The 22,424-nt window shown below is 34.8% G+C and overlaps 1 protein-coding gene across 1 annotated transcript in view; it reads left to right on the top strand.

The window, feature by feature from the left end:
- The first annotated feature begins 2,210 nt into the window (after window positions 1–2,210).
- The window catches only part of LOC310727469 (T cell receptor beta chain MC.7.G5-like), a 28,934-nt gene continuing 8,720 nt past the window's right edge, over window positions 2,211–22,424 (top strand). The window contains exons 1-3 of the mRNA XM_083543989.1: window positions 2,211–2,244; window positions 2,377–2,679; window positions 21,751–21,810. Of these exons, the coding sequence (XP_083400115.1) occupies window positions 2,487–2,679; window positions 21,751–21,810 (253 nt within the window). The 5' untranslated portion in view covers window positions 2,211–2,244; window positions 2,377–2,486. The remainder of the gene's footprint in view (window positions 2,245–2,376; window positions 2,680–21,750; window positions 21,811–22,424) is intronic.

Raw genomic sequence — 22,424 nt, 5'->3', positions numbered from 1 at the left:
TGCCAAATTTACCACTTCATTCAGATACCTCTACACCTACACAACAGCTCAAAACTTTAATTCATGCAGATGCGAATCAAGAGCTTCAGTTCATGCTGAAATAAAATGTCAAAATAATGTGTTGCTTGTATCAGACAGGCTAGTTTGAGAGATTTTTTTTATACTAAATTAAAGTAGAAGTTGGCCTAAAGGGACACAGTAGGTATATCTAATAATGTAATGCTCTGTTGTTTATTATCTCAGTCAGAGTAATAGAACAGTTTTCAATTGCCACATAATACTGTAAAAAGAAACTTCATATATTTGCAACTCATCCATCCTTCTCAGCATTATTTAAAACACAACCTCTCCTATGTGTTTGGCCAAGAGGGGGAGATGTCCACAGTAGAATATATTGCAGTGCGCATCCCAAAATGGCATATGAATCTGTTCTTCAATTATTATCTCATTCAAGCTGTTCATCAGGAGAATGTATACATCTGTTTGTATGTTGTGCATGCTCTGGCTTTTATTTATAGGTAGGAATCTAAAATACCACATTTAAAATTGATTAATTTATATTTTGTTTTATATGCTTTTTTTCTAAATTGACACATTTTCTGTATTTTTCTTGTGCAGGGAGAACAAACTGTGCTAACATTCAACAGAGTTCTTCACTCATAGTGAATGAAAATCAGCATGTAGCAATTTACTGTAGCCATGAAGACACTAATCTAGATATTATGCTGTGGTATCAGAGAAAGATTGACAATAAAATGGCATTGATTGGATATAGCTATAACATGAATGAGCCTAACAACGAGAATGATTTTAAAGAGCGGTTCAAGCAGAACAGAAAGAGCACAAAGGAAGGAAACCTAACCATCTCAAATGTACTTCAGTCAGACTCTGTTGTTTATTATTGTGCTGCACGTGAACACAGTGCTGCGGTTTTATAGTATCTCCTTACTAAAACCCCCAAACACACAAGAACACAAATAGTGCCTCTGCTTCAAACTGGAATTTTATACTTCAGGTTTGTTATAAAGTGATATTTTTATTACAACAGTGGTTTTATTCCATACAATTCCACGGTATTGAATAAATTATGAATAAGTTTGGGATAATAGATGTAGCGACTACTGCTCAGTCTGAACATTCACTACCAATCCAATGACACCACCCTGTCTCAATTCTCAGCCCCCACTTTTATATTTCTTCACGAGAGAGAGTCAGATTCAGCCTATTTTATTTTCAGAAGGATGTATTGCATATATCATGTCAGAATCTATCATTGTTTTTTCCAGTATAAATCTCTCATGCACTATATATTATTATGCTACAAATGTTACTGTATACTGTAAATCTAATTAGCAATTATAATTATTCTTATAATTGTACATTTAATAATTGTACAATGATGTAACATTGACCTTAATGCTCTGATATCTCCAAAAAATAGGCAGCACAAATCTAACCTTGCTCAGATATGGCTAAAGTGCTGGGAATGTTAGGAGCATGGCTTTATTGAGCAGTTTTGAAAAAAAAGACCCAGGATGTATTATCTAGAGAACTGTCCATCTTGTGTGTCCACCCAGAGTGTATATTAGTACATACATTTCCAATCGCTTATTAAAATACTCACAGGTAATGTAGGTAATGTTACAGTTTAAGTCTGTTATCTGTCAGTTGGATTATGGTTAGCCACAACCAGGTGTTCTGTATTTATACTAGTAACAATATTCATTAAAAATTAATTTATATTCTTTGGCTTTTAGTTTTGTGTGACTCCAACTTCCAGAATTTTATGCAATAGCAAAAAAATGGCTTTCAGACCCCATTTCTCAAGATTCCAACATACAAGAAACCTTGTCACATGTTTAGGTCACTCGTTTATAAGATCCTGATCATCCGACTCAACCAGGCTTAAAAAATATTTGTCTTTGTAATTAAACAATAATATTAAAAGAAACTGTACATGGGATATTCTTCTCAAACCTGGGTAATATAGAACAATGCTCATAAATGAAAACCAACACCATACATTTTTTTAATAAAAAATACTTTTATCATTTAGCATTTAATAATTTAATAGCATTTAATTTGGCACAAAGTGCCATGATTGTGTTTTTTCAATGTTTTGTAAACGTAAGTTGTAAACACACCCCTCCCACTTATAACTCTATAAATGCTGTGTGAATGTGCTGTGCCTCATAAAGATGTTCAGGCTGTTTGGATTCTGTGTTTGCTTCACTTTATTTTTTGGTATTATTTTTGTAAACATATTTTGTTGTTTAGATATCATATTTGATTTGTCGTTGCTTTTCTTAGACTTATTTGAACTGCAATGTTTCTTAAAGTCAATGAAAGCATATGTTTATATATTTGTTTCAACAGGGAGGGCAAGCTGTTCAACAATTCAACAGATCCCTGCTGGATCACTGCTAGCCAAGGAAAAAGACAACATAACGATCCAGTGTAGTCATGATGACAATAGCTTACTGCTTATGCTGTGGTATCAGCAAAAGAGTGACAGTACCAATTTTTCCCTCATCTCTTATATTTACGGTTTGGGTAAACCAAGCAATGAAGATGAATTCAAAGATCGATTTCACATGACCAAAGAGAACACACTGAAAGGAAAGCTTACTATCTCTAAAGTCCTCCAGTCAGATTCTGCTGTTTATTACTGTGCTGCTAGTAAACACAGTGCTGCACACTTACACACCAGCCTTACTAAAACATCAGGCACACACACCTACAGACACACAAGCACACAAACAACATCTGGGCATTCAATGGGCTTTATGTTTCACATTCTGAGTTTCTCATTTATTTTTAACTAGTATATTGATAATACTGCCAATAAGATATAAAATGCATACAGTATATTAAATTAAAATCAAATGAAAATTTTATTTGTCACATGCACATTCATACAGAGTACAACATGTAGTGAACTGTTTTTTTATGCCTGCCCAAAATTTCAACATGAAAAATAGAAATACAGTATAAAAATAAAAATATAAATTATATGAAGTAATGTAAAAATTAATTCAATAAAGTATAAACATATTTAAAGATATTTTTGTACAGTATTACACAGCAAATTTGAGAATTTAATAAACCTCTAAAGGTGGAGGCTTATCCACTTCTTCTTCGTGAAAAGCATCTTCCTCTTCTGCTTGCGCTGGTTCCTGATGTGCCAAACTCTGTTTTGAAATGTTACTCAGTACTTTCGAGCCACTTGTGACTTTTCACGAACTATCGAATTTTTCGTGAGTTACTCTTAATCCGGATCCAAATTAATGGTCGCGAGTATCAAGGTCAGTGCTCGAATTGAGAGGCGGCTGGGGGATCCAAGACCCCCCATAAGGCATTAGGGACCCCCATGAAAAGTAAAAAATAGACTTAGGGGGATGCCCAAGATAATTTTATTAAAAAATATATGAATTAAACAACAACTGGGGACCCCCATAAGACTTTACTCAATTCAAGCACTGATCGAGGTTTCACTGTATAGGTTTATTTGTGATACTTTGGAAGTATTTTTATTTGCTTCAGCCTAAAGGTCATCATCTGACCAGTTTTCAGGAAAGCTTTTCCCAGCAATCTCTCTTAAAGCACTAATTATGTGCAAACATCATTAACATTATTATTATTATTATTATTAATATTATGTTATTATTATTATTATTATTATTATTATTATTATTATTATTATTATTATTATTATTATTATTATTATTATTATTGCTGTATTGTGGATAGATTTTCAAGATTCTGAATGCAAACTTTAAAAAAAATGTGAGCACATCCTGGTTTAAGTGATGTTTATGTCACCACCACGCCCATTTCCAATAGTAGATGCAACGTATTTAAAAAAAAAAAGTCAGACTCAGTGAAGTTGTGATTCAGAAGGATGTATGGTACTTGTAGATTCTTGTGTGTGTTCTTCATTTTGTGTTTTGGTAAGACATTTTTGGAAAATTTTTCATCAATGATCTTATGATATATATACATTTTTTTATTATGTCTTTTGTTTTTTTCAACAGGCAAGGCAAACAAAGTGCAAGTACAACAGACACTATCACTCTTAGCCAATGCAGCAAGCAATGTAACAATCCGATGTAGCCACGATAATAGTGGCCTGCCTCGTATGCTGTGGTACCAGCAAAAAAGTATCACAGTATTGTCACTCATCGGATATACTGCTGGAGCTATGAGTGAACCTAACAATGAGGAGGGATTTAATAAAGATCGGTTCAAACAGAGCAGAAAATCCATGACTGAAGGAAGTCTGACCATCTCTGATCTCCTGCAGACAGACTCTGCAGTTTATTACTGTGCAGCCAGTGAACACAGTGCTGCATATTTATACAGCAACCGTACTAAAACATCACACACACATTTACCACAGACTTGTTATCTGATGAGGTTTTATATAATAACAACTGGTATTTAATATGGATATGTGATTTGGATTACTTGAATTGTTTATATAAAATTAAGCAACTATTAGAATTTGTTCTAAATTTTTTTTTTATTATTGTTCTTTTTGTATTATTTTCATGTTTAGTAGGAATGGTTTGTACAGTAGAAACCTTTAATCATCAAATCAAATGAAATTTTATTTGTCACACACATATATACAGAGTGCGACATTCAAGCATGAAAGGAGATATATAAAGGGAATGAAATGAGGAAAAAAGAAAATAAATAAATAAATAAATAAAACAGTGTGTAATACACAATCTCTGTATTACTTACATTCTTAATGCATATTTCACTGAAGGATTATGTTTTGTTGTTAGACATTTAATATTTACTATGTGGTTCATGTGGTTCAACTATCTAGAGATGTACCAGCGCCTTTTGGATCCGATTTCATTTAGAGTTTGGACATTGGACCTCTTTGAGTGTTTAAAGGCTCTGGCATGGAGAAGCTGGTGTTGGATCTATGATGATGATCGCAAATGTTGAGCTATTTTTGTTAGTTGGTCAGTAGCTCCTGGTTTCAAATGGCTGTATAATACTGTAGATAGGACATTACTCATAATCTTACTTTCCAGTGCTCATAGTAGTTCTCACTCTCCAATGTTCTGTATTTTTAAAAACTATAATCACACTCTTGATATCACCCAAATGAGGATGGGTTCCCCTTTTGAGTCTGGTACTATATAAATAAACTTGACTTGACTCATGTGCAAAGTGGTCAGCAAGTGCTACTGGAGGACAAGAATTTAGATACAAATCTATACAACGCAGAATACAACCACAAATGGTTTATTTAAAAAAAAAAATCCCATTTTTTATCTTTCTCTATTTAACATGTATTGTGCTTTGTTGTGATTAATGCCGTATTTAAGCTAACAGTGTACAGTTTGTTTATACCATATTCGAATCTCTGTTTGTTTCTTATAATATTCAGCACTGTTTCATTAAATACTGCATTTAATTGATTACTGTAGTTGTGTGTTATGTCAAATAGATATTGATGGGACATCAGGTTCAGTTACAGAACATTAAATATGTGTCTATAGATCAGTGTGGATTTCGGTCAACAGGGGGTGGTGTTTCTCAATCATAACATTTCCTAGTCCTAAGTTAAATGTAAAGTTTTTTTATCACATTATCAAACCCCACCCACCTCTTATGGGGTAAATAAAAAAAATACTTTGAATTGAGACAGACTCTCTCAAGATGTGCATTAAATGGATGTATGAAACTTGTGGACTTTGTGTGGTCTTTATATTGTTTGGTAGGACATTTTCTTTTTTTTTTAGAAGCGCAACACTGTTACCCTTGACAATAGGAAGTAGTTACTAAAGTTAAATTAATTAACTATTATTATCTCGCCATGTTTTGACTTTTTTTGTATTATAATTACAATATGCTTTTTGTAACAACTTTTTTTTTTCAACAGGAAAAATAAACAGTGCAACAATTCAACAGATTCCATCGATCCTAGCCAATGAAACAAGCAACATAACAATCCAGTGTAGTCATGATGATAGTAGCTTATATAATATGTATTGGTATCAGCAAAATAGCCATTCAAATATGGCATTAATTGGTTATACTGTTGGAGCGACAGGTAATCCAAACTATGAGGATGGATTTAAAGATCGGTTCAAACAGAGCAGACAGGCTACAGTTAAGGGAACTCTGACCATCTCTAATCTCAACCAGTCAGACACTGCTGTTTATTACTGTGCAGCCAGTCAGCACAGTGCTGCACATTTACACAACAGCCTTACTAAAACATCACACACACGCACACACACACACACACACACACACACACACACACACACACACACACACACACACACACACACACACCTAATAGAGGTTTATTATCTGATGAGGTTTTATATTACCATTTTTTCTTGGACTTGGACATGTTTACCAAAATTTTAACGGAAATAAAATTGAAAAGAAATGAGTTCCATACATTATAATTACATGATTAAAAAAATTATGAATTTTACTTTCAACCAATTATCTAATAAATATTGGTATCTTAAGGATTAGGGCTCTGGGTTACTGATCGGGAGGTTGGAGGGTTTAACCCTAATTCTAACCCACTGCCCACTGTTGGGCCCTTGAGCAAGTATTTTAACCCTCTCTTTTCCAGGGACACTGTATCAGGCCTGACCCTTTGCTCCGACCCCAGGTGCCTAAAAAGAATACAGTGGGCCAAAAAAGTATTTAGTCAGCCACCAATTGTGCAAGTTTTCCCACTTAAAAAGATGAGAGAGGCCTGTAATTTTCATCATAGGTACACTTCAACTATGAGAGACAAAATGAGAAAAAGAAATCTAAAAATCACATTGTCTGATTTTTAAAGAATTTATTTGCAAATTATGGTGGTAAATAAGTATTTGATCAATAACAAAAGTTCATCTCAATACTTTGTTATATACCCTTTGTTGGCAATGACAGAGATCAAACGTTTTCTGTAAGTCTCCACAAGGTTTTTACACCCTGTTGCTAATAGTTTGGCCCATTCCTCCATGCAGATCTCCTCTAGAGCAGTGATGTTTGGGGGCTGTTGCTGGGCAACACGGATTTTCAACTCCCTACAAAGATTTTCTATAGGGTTGAGATCTGGAGACTGGCTAGACCACTCCAGGACCTTGAAATCCTTCTTACGAAGCCACTCCTTCATTGCCCGGGGCTGTGTGTTTGGGATCATTGTCATGCTGAAAGACCCAGCCACGTTTCATCTTCAATGCCCTTGCTGATGGAAGGAGGTTTTCACTCAAAATCTCACGATACATGGCCCCATTCATTATTTCCTTTACACGGATCAGTCTTCCTGGTCCCTTTGCAGAAAAACAGCCCCAAAGCATTATGTTTCCACCCCCATGCTTCACGTGGGTATGGTGTTTTTTGGATGAAACTCATCATTCTTTCTCCTCCAAACACAACAAGTTGAGTTTTTACAAAAAAGTTCTATTTTGAATTCATTTGACCATATGACATTCTCCCAATCCTCTTCTGGATCATCCAAATGCTCTCTAGCAAATTTCAGACGGGCTTGGTCATGTACTGGCTTAAGCAGGGGGCATGTCTGGCACTGCAGGATTTGAGTCCCTGGCGGTGTAGTGTGTTACTGATGGTAGCCTTTGTTACTTTGGTCCCAGCTCTCTACAGGTCATTCACTAAGTCCCCCCGTGTGGTTCTGGGATTTTTGCTCACCGTTCTTGTGATAATTTTGACCCCACGGGGTGAGATCTTGCGTGGAGCCCTAGATCGAGGGAGATTATCAGTGGTCTTGTATGTCTTCCATTTTCTAATAATTGCTCCCACAGTTGATTTCTTCACACCAAGATGCTTACCTATTGCAGATTCAGTCTTCCCAGACTGGTGTGCTGGGACAACATGACAATAATCCTGTGCACAAAGTGAGTTACATGAAAGCATGGTACATCGAGATTGGAGTGCAAGAACCGACCTAAACCCAACTGAACACTTTTGATATCAATTAAAATACTAACTGAACTCCAGACATTCTCACGCACTATCAGTGCCTGATTTAACAAATTTGTGGCTTAATATACACAAATACCCACAGCCAAACTACACTGTTAACAGATTAGGTTTATTTCCATTTAGTTTTTTTTTTTTCTGATTTAACACAACAAAGAACAATTTCAACAAATTGCTGTATAAAGTTTCAACCTTTGATATTTAGAGGGTCCATGATGCTTGAGAATTAATCAGTTATTCTGTAAGTGGTGAATTTTGAAAAGAAAACTTTGTTGTGGTTTACTTATGTGACTTTAAGTATCATTGTAGATTTAAGTCAATAGGGGGAGATAGTTCTCAGAATACTGGGCTTTATTCTACCATCACTAAACTCAATACATCAGCAGACACCACCCACCTAAAACAGTGTAAAGGAAATGTACAGCAAATCGTTTAAAATGGGACAGATTCATTCAGGCTGTAGATCAGAAGGATGTATGATACTTATGGAATTTGTGTTTGCTTCATTTTGTTTTTCGGTAGGGCATTTAATGGGAGGGTGGATACCATCATCTGAACAATATAGAAACTAAAACAGTTACTAATGCTGACTTACATCTCACACTGATTTAAATGAATTAAAATGATAGTATATTTATTGTGACAACTGTTTCTCTCTTTCTGCTTCAACAGGGAAGACAAATGGTGTAACATTTCAACAGACTCCATCGATCCTAGTCAATGAAGGAGAAAATATTACAATCAGTTGTAGTCATAATGATAATAACTTAGCTCGTATGTATTGGTACCAGCAAAATAGTCATACAGTTATGGCACCGGTCGGATATACCATTACTGAAAACAGCAATCCGAAATATGAGAAAGAATTTGAAGATCGGTTCAAACTGAGCAGACAGGCCCGACTTGCAGGAAGTCTGGCCATCTCTAATCTTCGCCAGTCTGACTCTGCTGTCTATTACTGTGCAGCCAGTAAGCACAGTGCTGCATTTTTACCCAAGAGTCTTACTAAAACATCACACACATCAATGGTTTGTTATCTGAAGTGTTTTTTTTCTATTACCATCTGGTGTTTTATATGCTTATGGTGACTGAGCTGAAATAATGGTGTTTGTTGTAAACAATACAATGACAATACTAGTACATTATTTTGGAAATAGTTTATGGCATCACAATTATTACACATTACTTCAATTTAATACTTTTTTGAATGATTTCAGACTCTAAGGTCCTCTGTTTTTAATATATATTTACAAATCTTTAAATGGCAGAGAAATTGCAAGAACTAAGTATACAAAACTATATTATAGGTAAACAATTCTTGTGATCATTTTGATATTTGTTAAGAAAATCTAATAAATACATCCACTCTCTCTCTCTCTCTCTCTCTCTCTCTCTCTTTCTTTCTTTCTCTGTGTGTCTTTTGTATAATGTGAGCAGTAAACTAAGCCTTTGGTCGTGTTCTTAATTAAACTGCTTCCTGGTTTAAATGTGGATGCTTGTCACATCGGCACACTCCACCCACCTCTACTAATGTAAGAAAATGTAAATACTCAAAAAACGAGTACATAGGCTGTACAGCAGAAGGATGTATGATACTTGCTGCTTCTGTGTTTTCCTCATTTTGTTTTTCGGTAGGACATTTTTTAAAGGCATATAATCACAACCCTGAAAAGATAAAGTAATTACTGAAGTGCACTGAATAATTGACTGACTGAATGAATGAAATTATCTGCCATTGTCTCTAAGCACTAGAAATGATATTGTGAGTATATTTTTAAAAATGTTTTATTTTTTTTTTTTTTGCTTCAACAGGGAAGGCAAACTGTGTTACAGTTCAACAGACTCCATCGATCCTAGTCAGGGAAAGGAAAAACATTACAATCAGTTGTAGTCATGGTGAAAATAGCCTCGATCGCATGTTATGGTATCAGCAGAAGAGCCCTACAGTTATGGCACTTATCGGATATACCATTACAGCTAACAGTGACCCAAAGTATGAGGAAGAATTTCAAGTTCGATTTAAACAGAGCAGACAGGGCACACTTAAAGGAACTCTGATGATCTCCAATCTCAGCCTGTCAGACTCTGCTGTTTATTACTGTGCAGCCAGTATGCACAGTGCTGCACACTTGTACAACAGCCTAACTAAAACATCACATATATAGAGGTTTGTTATCTGATGTTGGTTTTTTTTTATTAACATCTGGTATTTTGTATGCAAAGGTACACCAAGACTATAACTTGTTTTTTTTTTCAGTTGTTAATCGTTGGAAAATAATTATACAGGCATAACATTTTGACCACTTGCCTAATATTGTGTTGGTCCCCCTTTTGCTGCCAAAACAGCCCTGACCCATCAAGGCATGGACTCCATTGTACCTCTTAAGATGTACTGAGATATCTGGCACCAAGATGTTATCAGCAGATCCTTTAAGTCCTGTAAGTTGTAAGGTGGATCCTTCATTAATTGGACTTGTATCACATCCCACAGACGCTTGATTAGATTGGGATCTGATGAATTTGGAGGCCAGGTCACCACCTCAAACTTGTTGTGCTCCTCAAACCATTCCTGAACCATTTTCGCTTTGTGGCAGGGTCCTGCTGAATTATCCTGCTGAAAGAGGCCACAGCCATCAGGAATTACCATTTCCATGAAAGGGTTTAGGTAGGTGGTGCGTGTCAAAGTAGCATCCACATGAATGGCTGGATGCAAGGTTTCTAAGCAGAAGCATCACACGACTTGCCTTCTTTCCATTGTACATCCTGGGCCCGACCATCAATACGAGGTAAAAGAAAAATGTGATTCATTAGACCAGGCCACCTTATTCTATTGTTCCGAGGTCCAGTTCTGATGTCTATTTGCTCATTGTGTATTTCCTGGTTTATATGTGGAAGCTGTACAAACCCCACCCCTCTGTAATGGTGTAAAGGCAAATGTCACTGTGTTCACTCAAAGTGTTTCTCATAAGGATGGAAGGTTCTCACGAACTCTGCTTGTTCTTCATTTTGATTGTTGGTAGGACATTTAAAAAAAATTATATTTTACCTTGGCTTTTGTTTTTGAATTTAAATCGTTGACAAAAAAAGTTTTTTTCAACAGGGAGGGTAAACTGTGTGAATTTTCAACAGATCCCATCACTGCTGGTCAATGAAACAGAAGACGTAATTATCCCATGTAGTCACAATGACAGTAGCTTATATAATATGTTATGGTATCAGCAAAAAAACATCACGACCATGAATTTAATTGGTTATATCTATGGGCAAACTGGGAGTCCAAACAATGAGGATGGATTCAATAAAGATCGGTTCAAAATGAGCAGAACAAGCATGACTAAAGGAAGTTTGTCCATCATTGATCTCCAACAGTCAGACTCTGCTATTTATTACTGTGCTGCGAGTAAGCACAATGCTTCAAACTTACACAACAGCCTTACTAAAACCTCAAACCCTGCTTCAAACTGTATTGTTCACTTAATACCGGTAGAACCAGCCTGTGGCATTCTCTGAGGAACGTTTGAAGTAAAAAACTACAGATCTTGTTCTTGTTCAATTGTTGTTTCTCTGTTTGTTTTTTCTGTTTGTTTGTTATATAATAGGTCCCTAAATTATATGTATTATTTGGCTTTATTTGTAAGAACATTTCTGGATTTTCTGGAATTTATAAAGTACAGCAATCTCCTCTAGTGTTCAATTAATAGACAATAGGACATACAATGTGAATCTAACTAGATATATGATGTTATATGATGTTATAAACTAACAATTAAACCAACACTCAATAAAAACCCTGTTGTTATACAAATAACAACAACTAATTATCTCAATTCCCAAGAATAACCATTACAATAAAAAAAGCCCACATCCATCAAGTATGCCAAAATGTAATCCAAACAATTGCCTTTAAATCTCATTCTAACAATAGCTCACTCCTTATGCCTGGGACACAATGCCATTTATTAATCACACACATCATCTGTGTGTTATTTTCAAATATTTTGTTTAAATTCAGTATGTTTATTTACATTCAGATGAAGCTAACATATGCACCATGAGATTTGTAGTAATTAATGTAGGTTTTCAGACTTTTTTTCCCTGTGAAATAATTGGCTGTTAATAAAACAAACTTTTTTAACTACAAACCCTAATCCTAGACTAACCTCTGAGCCATAATCCCAATCAGGATTTTTAATGAGTAATGGATTTATATATATATATATATATATATATATATATATATATATATATATATATATATATATATATATATATATATATATATATATATATATATATATATATATCTTCAGGTTCAAATATGCATATCTTTAGAATAGTGTAGTTTTAGGTCAATAGAGGGAGATGTTTCTTAATTAAAACATTGAATCTCTCTCTCTCTCTCTCTCTCTCTCTCTCTCTCTCTCTCTCTCTCTCTCTCTTTCTCTCTCTCTCTCTAATTTCATCACAACTCAGCCACCTAATGCTTAAAAACTGCCATATTTACCCACATTGTGCATCAGAAGAATGTGTGGTACTTGTTTACTCTGTGTCATCTTCATTTTGTTTTTTGGTAGGACATTTATTGTTTAAATTATATAACCCTAATCAGGATAAATCAGTTATTGAAGTGAATAATTTAATTCATGATACATTTAAATTGACAATATACTTAGTGCATTAAAATTGTATAACTATATCTTTTTCTATTTATTAATTTGTTTTTATTTAACATTGGGGGAAACGGTGTGACAGTTCAACAGAATTCAGCCATCTTTGTCAATGAAACAGAAACAATACAATCAGTTGTAACCATGATGGTGGCATCTTACCTGTAATGTTACGGTATCAGGAAAAAAGCAGCAAAGTTATGTCACTCACTCGATATACTGCTGGACCATCAAGTGATCTAAACAATTAAGCTAAATTTAATAAAGATCGGTTCAAACTGAGTAGAAAGAGCATGACTGAAGGAAGCCTTGCCATCTCTAATCTCCAAAAAACAGACTCTGCTGTTTATTGGATTGTGTGGAGATGGTGAAGCAGGAAGGGGATAGGATTAGTAAGGAGGAAGTGAGAGCAGCTATTAAGAGGATGAAGAGTGGAAAGTTGGTTGGACCAGGTGACATACTGGTAGAACCATGGAGATGTTTAGGAGAGATGGCAGTGGAGTTTTTAACCAGGTTGTTCAACAAAATTTTGGAAGGTGAGAGGATGCTTGAGGAATAGAGAAAGAGTTTACTGGTACCGATTTAGAAAGAATAAGGAAGATGTGCAGACCTGCAGTAACTACAGTGGAATTAAGTTGATCAGTCACACCATGAAGTTATGGGAATAGTTATGGGAAGAGTGAGAGGAGTGATTATTGATAGAAGGGTATCTGCAAGAGTGAAAGGAAAGGTTTATAGGACTGTGGTAAGACATGCTATGTTGTATGGTTTAGAGACAGTGGCATTAAGTAAAAGACAGGAGATGGAGCTGGAGGTGGCAGAGCTGAAGGTGTCGAGATGTTCATCAGGAGTGATGAGGATGGACAGGTTTAGAAAAAAAGCTTATTGAAGGGACGGCGCATGTAGGACATTTTGGGGACAAAGGGAGAGGCGCGATTGAGATGGTTTGGACATGTGCAGAGGAGGGACATGGGGTATATCGGTAGGAGAATGCTAAGGATGAAGCCACCAGGAAGAAGGAAAAGAGGAAGACCAAGGAGGAGGCTTATGGATGTGGTGAGGGAAGGCATGCAGGTAGTTGGTTTGAAAGAGACAAATGTGGACAACAAAGTAGTATGGAGATGGGTGATCTGCTGTGGCGACCCCTAATGGGAGCAGCCGAAAGAAGAAGAAAAATATACAATTATCCTGTAATAAAAATAATTGTATTCTGAAAATTTGGCAGTTGTGTGGATGAAAGTTAATTTTGTATGATATCAGGAATTTGTGTTTAATCTTTTAGCAAAGTATATTTTTTACACTAGATTCTATTGCACAACATTTTATGTACTAGATGCAAGTGAGAAACTGGACTGCTGCTTGGTCTTAGATATGTCTTTCATGATGTAAGAATTTCAAATTTATGTTGAATTACAACGTATAAGGGACCAAATGTAATTAAAAAAATTGCTTGCTTAACTGTTCCATGTAATTTTACTTACATAAGCAGATAAAAGGCCTAGAGTTGATTTCAAGTGGGCCAACTGGATTTGGTATCTGCTAACAATATGAAGTCCAACATGCTTCTGCTGTCACTAAAGCAAGCCAACATTTAGATGAAAAATCACAGCCATTGCTTCACAGAGATATTAAATACATTCTTAAAATTAAAGAATCCATTGGTAAAGAACAACAAAAGTCCCCAATTATGTGTTTGAAATAGATACAAATATAGATTTTTAAACTTGCTAACTAAACTTGTAAAACTGAGATTATTCTGTGACTTCCAAAATATGACTTCATAAAGACTTCCTGATTTACATGTGGAGCTCATCACATCAACATACCCCACCCACTAACAGTGTAAATGAATTCATCAAAAGTAAATGCTTTAAGATGAGTCCGGTTCGTTCGGTTTGTGCATTAGAAGAATGTATGGTACTTGTGGGCTCTGTGTTTTCTTTGTTTTGTTTTTTGGTAAGATATTTTTTAAAAAGCATGTACCTTATAAGACTGTATTTCTAAATGAATGCATGAATTCATGCTTAATTGTTTTAGGGAAATTATTCAATGTCTTGTTTTGTTTTGTTTTTGTCTACAGGGAACGCGAGCAGTGTTAAAATTCAACAAACTCCATCACTTCTAGTCAATGAAAAAGAAGCTGTAACAATCCAATGTAGTCATGGTGATAGTAGCTTACTGCAAATGTTCTGGTATCAGCAAAGCAGCCATACAGATATGGCATTAATCGGATATACCGCTGGAGCGTCGAGTAATCCAAACTATGAGGCTTCTTATAATGATCGGATTAATATTAGCAGACAGAGCACACTTGCAGGAAGTTTGACCATTTCTGATCTCATTCAGTCAGACTCTGCTGTTTATTACTGTGCAGCACGTCAGCACAGTGCTGCACATTTACTCAACAGCCTTACTAAAACATTACACACATGTGCACCAGAGGCTTGTTATCTGATGAGGTTTTTGACAAAAATAACATCTGGTATTTTATATGATTATTTGAGTTTGTATATAAACTGTGAACTAATAATGGTCTTGACAGATATTTAAATTTTACCAAATAAAACTGAGAGGATTTATACTTTATGGGTTAAAAAGTGTTACATATACTGTATATATTTTACATATATGATCATCACACGTATACTGTATGTGCCCATTCTAAAACCATTAGCACACACAGAGTTGCTCTTCCCATTTGTTGTTACAACCACTGTTCATCTTCTGGGAAGGCTTTCCAGAGTAGTGTTTTTGTGAAAATTTGTGCTCATTCGACCACAAAAGCATTGGTGAGGTCAGGTACTGTTGTTTGGTGAGAAGGCCTGGTGTGCAGTCAGCATTTCGGTTCATTTCAAAGGTGTTTAATTGGGTTAAGGTCAGGTCTTAGCAGGACACTTAAGTTTTTCCACTCCATCCTTAACAAACCATGTCTTCATGGTGCTTACTTTGTGCACAGAGGCATTTCTATGCTGGACCAGGTTTAAGTAAGTGTTTTTTTATCAAAAACCTTCTAAATTGTTTTATAACATTTAAATTTTACAATTTGACATTTATTTTGTATACCTCACATCAGTGCATTTATCTTTAGATTGTCAATAAATCACAATCCAGATTCAAAAACTAAATTATAAAACAAAAACTGAATCATAACAATTGCCAAATCCAGTTATCAATAAGAAAGTCAGAACCCCATAAACCCCGCCCCCCCATAATAGTATGAAAGCGATATGAATGCTTTGAAAGAAGTCAGATTCACTACTGCTGATTAATGAAAAGATGGTAGCCACCTATGAACTATTTGTGTTGTTTACTTTGTTATTTGGTAAGACATATTGAGTGTGCATTCCTTGAATCTCCATTATTTGAAGTCCAACTAACATGTTGACAAGTATTTTCTTTCTTTTTTTCTTTTAACAGGGAGGTCAAACTGTGTACATTTTCCACAGCAAATTTCATCACTCTTAGCCAACAAAACAGGCGAAGTAACAATCCGGTGTAGCCATGATAATAATGACTTAAATGTAATGTTATGGTATGTGCAAAACAACCTCACAGTCATGTCATTGATTGGATATACAAATACTGCTGCAGGTAAACCAAACTATGAGGATGGATTTAAAGATCGTTTTTCACAGAGCAGAACGAGCATGACTGAAGGAAGCCTGACCATCTCAAACCTCCTCCAGTCAGACTCTGCTGTTTATTACTGTGCAGCCAGTGAGCACAGTGCTGCATATTTACACAAATACATTACTAAAACCTCAAATACACTGAAGCCCAAATGCAACATCTGTTTTTGTCTGAGGTTTTATATTACCTACTGGGGATTCACAAGGAAACAGTGCCAATTAGCTCCAGTGATAATATACAGCATCTACAATAGCTTTATCAGCTATTTTGCACCAAAAGTTATTTTGCAGCTAGTGGTGGCTTAACAGTTAAAGTTCTGAGACTAATTAGAAGTTCGGTTGTTCAAGTCCCAGCACTGTCAACCTCATCTTCCTAACTAAATGAAAGAATTTTACTGTGTGCCAATGTATATGTGACAATTAAAAGCCTCTTTCTTTATATTGGAACCTTTTTCTTGGTTATAATATCAAGAAACTAAAATTATATGTTGCTTAAATACATTTTGTGCAATATAATATGCTGCTGAATGTTTTTACCAGCAGGGGGAGATCTGATCCTGAGAATCTTTACTTTCTATAGACTGCAACATAAAGTATACTATAACTTTATAGATATTACACTACCAAAAGGACATTACTATTTTTTTTTTAGATTTTATACCTAATATTACATTGTATATTATTGTCTCACAGTTATGATCTTCATTTCTTCCTGCTTTTATTTTAATGCAAAATCCTATAACTATGCACTACTTATATATTTAATAATATATTTGTGTGCACTTGACGAAGTAAGATTTGTCTGAGATTTATTTTGTGTGATTGTTGATAATTAAAGTTTTGAACACATTCACTAAACAGTGCACTATAGATCCATCAGTACATTCTCCACCCAAGTTTATTCTAATAAATGGCTTTACTAAGTTATTTAATAGTTTATTTAAGCACATTTAATAGTTGAGAGCACAAATAAATAGCCAAATAAAGTATGTACAATGTACATGGGAATAAGTATGACATATAAGCCACCTCCTCTCCATGTATATAGTGCCTGAGTCTGTGGCTTAACTTCTTGTTCCTGTTGGAGCTAAAAGGACATTCACAGAAAGAAGTGAATAATATATAAAAATGTTCACATTTGGTGCGCTGTTGTTGCTGCTTCTAGGCACTTGTGCGTGTTGGATTTTATTTTAGTACACTGCTTAATTGTAATAAGAATTTAAATATGCAAATGTATGTAAATATATCTTATTTTTTTTGCATAGGTGAGACCTCAGCTGTACAATTGCTACAGGAAAGATCCTCAGTAATGGCTACTGCTGGGAGTACCATGACTTTTCAGTGCAATATAGATACAAGGTTTAGCATGAGCAGCTACACTATGCAATGGTACAAGCAAGCTTATTATGGTGCTCCTGTACAATTCCTTATGATGGAGTATGAACTGGCCACGAAGAAAATAAGCATTGCCCTGGTTAAATCTGAGAATAAGTTCAGCTTGCACGTTTCAAACCTCACGCTGCAGGACGGTGGTGTTTATTACTGTGCTGCCAGTCACAGTGAAACAAGAACAAGAACCCTCACCTGATGTTTCTGATTTATATGATTGTGTTTCTGAACTGCTTTTGGATTTGTAAAGAAATTTAAATGTCATGTCTGCCTGTCCCTCTTTTGTTGGTGGTGTCTCTACATTTATGAGGCTATTTATTTTAAATTAAATTGTTATTTCAAAATTTATGTTTACTTCTCAAATAAGTGAAAAGGTGTCAGAAATTGAGGTCATTTTAAAGGTCCTGTGCAACTGCAAATATTTAATATTTTATAATGTATATTATAAAAAGAATCTTTAAATGGAGTCCAAATCATCCAAAATCCATCTATACTTATTATATAATATGGTGAATTGGTGAAAATTGAATGCCAGCATGATGACATCACTCATTATTACATGTACTGGTACAGGCAAAAAAGTCTGGGTGAAATGGACATGATTACTATGTCTAATTAGATAAAAATGGCTCAAATAGTTGAACCATATGAAAAGAGTAAATACTCTATGAGCCGTCCTGAGGTGCAAAATACAACCCTGCAGATAAATAGACTAGAAGCAAATGATTCAGCTGTGTATTTCTGTGTATCGAGTAACACTATGTTTAAGCTGAGCTACACACATGAGCAATAAATGAGCTTTCTCTAAGATATTTGTGTGGTTACTAAGAGAGCAATGATGCGACTACAGTGAGATAAAGTGGATTATAAATCATATGCTGACCTCTGCAGGATAAAATGAGAAAATCTAAAGCAACATTTACAGTAAACTACATCAAAGCACTATCGAAGTGAAAGTATTGCTGTTACATGGATTTACATTGTCAAATAACATAACATTGGGTATAAAATAAAACAATGATTTTAATTAAGAACTTTTTTATATATATATTCCCGTGGGCTCACCACCTGCAGGAGGGACCGTAAGGGACGGTGCTGTGAGGATTGTGCAGCAGTCGAAGGCGGGGGCCTGCTTAGACTGCTGCCCCCGCGACCCGGATTACGGATAAGCGGGAGAAAATGAATGAATGAATGAACTTTTTGTATTTTCAATTTAGTATAGTGCTATTTATATTGAATAGAATATACAGTAAAGTCTTTATACTGGTAAGAATACAAATGCATGCACTAATGCTCACGAAATATATATATATATATAAAGTTATATATTCATTAACTGAAATATCTATAAAAAGTTCATTCATTTTTAAATATTTAAATATATTAATATAAATATATTGAATATATTAAAATATATTAATATTTGTTAGCCAGTTCAGTTAATACACATCATGACTTATCAAAGACTAAATCATAGATTACATAGATGATGCATGACGCTGAACCCGTGTTGTGTTCTGTGTAGTATATAGTGATATATATATATATATATATATATATATATATATATATATATATATATATATATATATATATATATATATATATATATATATATATATATATATATATATATATAGGTTGTTGGCGTTTAATTCTATGTGGTTTGGGAGTTGTAGTTGGTGGCCATATTTGTAGTCTATGACGTGTTATGGTTAGTTGCTTATGTAACTGTTGGTGTTTAATAGACTTTTACTCAGTCATCAGACATCTTTACATTTAAAAAATATATAAAATATGATCAAATATTATAAAATATAATTAGAATCAGAAATAGCTTTATTACCAAGTATGTTTATACACACAAGGAATTTGACTTGGCAACAGGAGATTCCAGTGCAGGAGGAAATATAGACATAGTGTCTATACATAGCAGGGTCAGCCATGATACAGCACCCCTGTAGCACAGAGAGTTAAAGGCCTTTCTCAAGGGCCCAAGAGTGACAACTAGGTGCTTGAACCCCCGATTATCTGATCACTAGCCCAGCTTCTTAACCACATATAACCAAATATAAGTGTGCAGTTTACAAATATACCATTCTGATTATATTTATAAATGTGTCACTTATAAAGGGCAATGTGTAGTAATTAATATTTTAATTGTTAAGGCTGAGTATAGCATGCAGAATTTTTTTTTGTGCCTGGCTGTTCTGGTGGATGGGACTCAGTAGCACCGACCATAAGGCAACAGTTCGAAGAGAGAGTGGACTGGGGTTGTGGGGTCCAAAGTGATTTTGGTATAGTGGTAACGAGAAACTTAAATGATTCCACTGTTGTAATTTTCATAACAAATTCCTAATAATTACTAATCAGTTCCATGCTCTTGTGCTAGTGGAATAGTGGGGGTATTTATACAAATCACAATATTTATTGTAGAGTTTAAGGGCTTTGCTAGCATCAGTAGGTAAATAAAGATTTGTAATGCAAAGTTTCTGTGTCTCCATCTCCTGGCGTTGTTGCACTGAAGGCAGCAGATCTGGCAATCAGTTATACTTTGATACAGTAATAGGAGGATGCGGGTGGGGGTTTTGACACAGGAAGATGTTTTTTTATATATATGATGCACCTGCTCGATTTCTTGGTACTCACTGAAATAGCAACATTCAGTTTAGAGTACACTGCCTGCTGAAACACCTGACAAAATTATAATAGTGTGCAATGTGTCCGATCAAAAATAAAGATAAAGTGCGGTGTGGGAGGGGGACGGGTGAGAAGCACAATACGAAATTTTGTTTTTGTCTAATGCTTTAACACCGTGGGGACAGGGGGCCACAGTGATACATTTCCATAGACCCGCCGTACAAAAACCTCCCGGCATTTACTGTTAGTGTCATTCGATCCGAGAACAGGAACATATCATTTATTGAACATAAATTTTAATTTGTGGATGCCACATATTCTTTCCAACATACAGCTTCCTTTTTCTACTCATTATTAATGTTTTTTTTATATATTTTTCCATCATGGAAAACCACAGTGTTGCATTTTAGCCCTTCATAATATATGTGATGACAAAATCACTTCAACCTTTGCACCAAAGTGATTATACATTGGAAATCATTCTGGGAATACCTTATTTCTTGTTTGAATCTTTTATGATGGATTATCCTGTGGATTTAATGCGGATTTTGAAGTGCTGCTTTACAATGTGACACTGGCTCTGAAGCACATTTTGGACATGGAACAAAACTGACTGTTTTAGGTAAGTCCACTAGATTCAAGTTTTTATTCAAGGCTAGATTGTTATGCCAATGTTTATTAATTTGCAAATTCAAAATAAGTTTTTAAAGCCATATTAGCTATACGTAGGTTACTAAACGTAATTATACCAGTTTGTTAAAACTAGTTTTAGAGAGATGTAAGAAATTAGTTTGCTCAAGTCTACTGTGCGAACGCGTATCAAGCATACTTTGGAGCTGGAACAAAACTCACAGTTTTAGGTAAGAAATGTTTTGGTTCTGAAATTGTCAACACTGTTGATTTAATAGAAAAGCATGGAGTGGCCCTGAATTTGGTAACATAGAAAGTAATGTTGCTTTGACCCACAGGCACTGATTATTTCTTAAAGTGCATTTAATTCCTATCTACATAAGGTGTATTGACTTAGTATTCATTTAAGTGTAGTGTTTAGTTTGTCATTTTGAGAAAATATGTAGTTATATAAATTTAGAGAGTTGAGCATTTAAAACATCAATAGAAAGATCTAGTGTACTGTGACAACATCAATCCAGCACACTTTGGAGCTGAAATGAAACCCACAGTTTTTCTGTAAGTTTTTAGTTCTGGAATTGTCACGAAATGATCATGTACTAGTTAGCAAAAAAAACCTATGCTTTGACTTAATGGGCACAGATTCTTTCTAGAAGTGTCACTGATTCTAATCAGTAATCTAAGTCAGTAATGTTCAATATTGAATGTGCCATTTCACTTAGCCATAGTCTCACCCAGTACAAACGATATAGTCATGTACGTTTATGGAATAAAAGAAAAAAATAACACATAAGATTTAGGAAAATTGTTTGCACAAGTGCACTGTGCCAATGCCAACCCAGCACACTTTGGAGCTGGAACAAAACTCACTGTCTTAGGTAAGAAAGTTATTTCATATAAATCTTACTTATATTTAATGATAATAAAACATCTGAAAGAAATCTAGATGTTGTAATATAAATAAATGATTTTGGAACTCTTACTGTGGTAGGGGGGTTATTTCAAATCTAAGACATTTTCTAAAATGTTGTTTGACTTAATCATAAGAACACTTAAAATAATCTTTCTTCCCAAAGCTACAATCCCTCATATATTATGCAGATGTGTAAAAATGTTGCTTTAGAGTATTAGCGTTAGAGAGATCTGGGAAATTAGTTCAGACAGTTGTACTGTGACAGCGGTTATCAAGCATACTTTGGAGATGGAACAAAATTAACGGTTTTAGGTAAGAATGATTTGATCTTCAATTTATCACCAATATGAAACTGTTAAATTGCAATGCTTATTGAAAATCTGAGAAGTTCATTCCATTTGGCATTGCAGAAAAACCATATGCTTGGGGATTGTGGATAGTGAAAAAGGCTACTGTCTATGTTTTTAATATTTTCCATCTACATTACTTTTTTACTCAGCCATTGCAGAATCCAAGATTTTTTAAATATATAAAACATAGTTAAGGCAAAAAAATCGGCCATTGGCATTAGAGAGATAT

This window comes from Silurus aristotelis, assembly GCF_946808225.1.
Source record: "Silurus aristotelis genome assembly, chromosome: 6".
Taxonomy (NCBI): domain Eukaryota; kingdom Metazoa; phylum Chordata; class Actinopteri; order Siluriformes; family Siluridae; genus Silurus; species Silurus aristotelis.
Note: the sequence above shows the minus strand (reverse complement) of the source record. Positions and strands in the feature narration are given on the sequence as shown.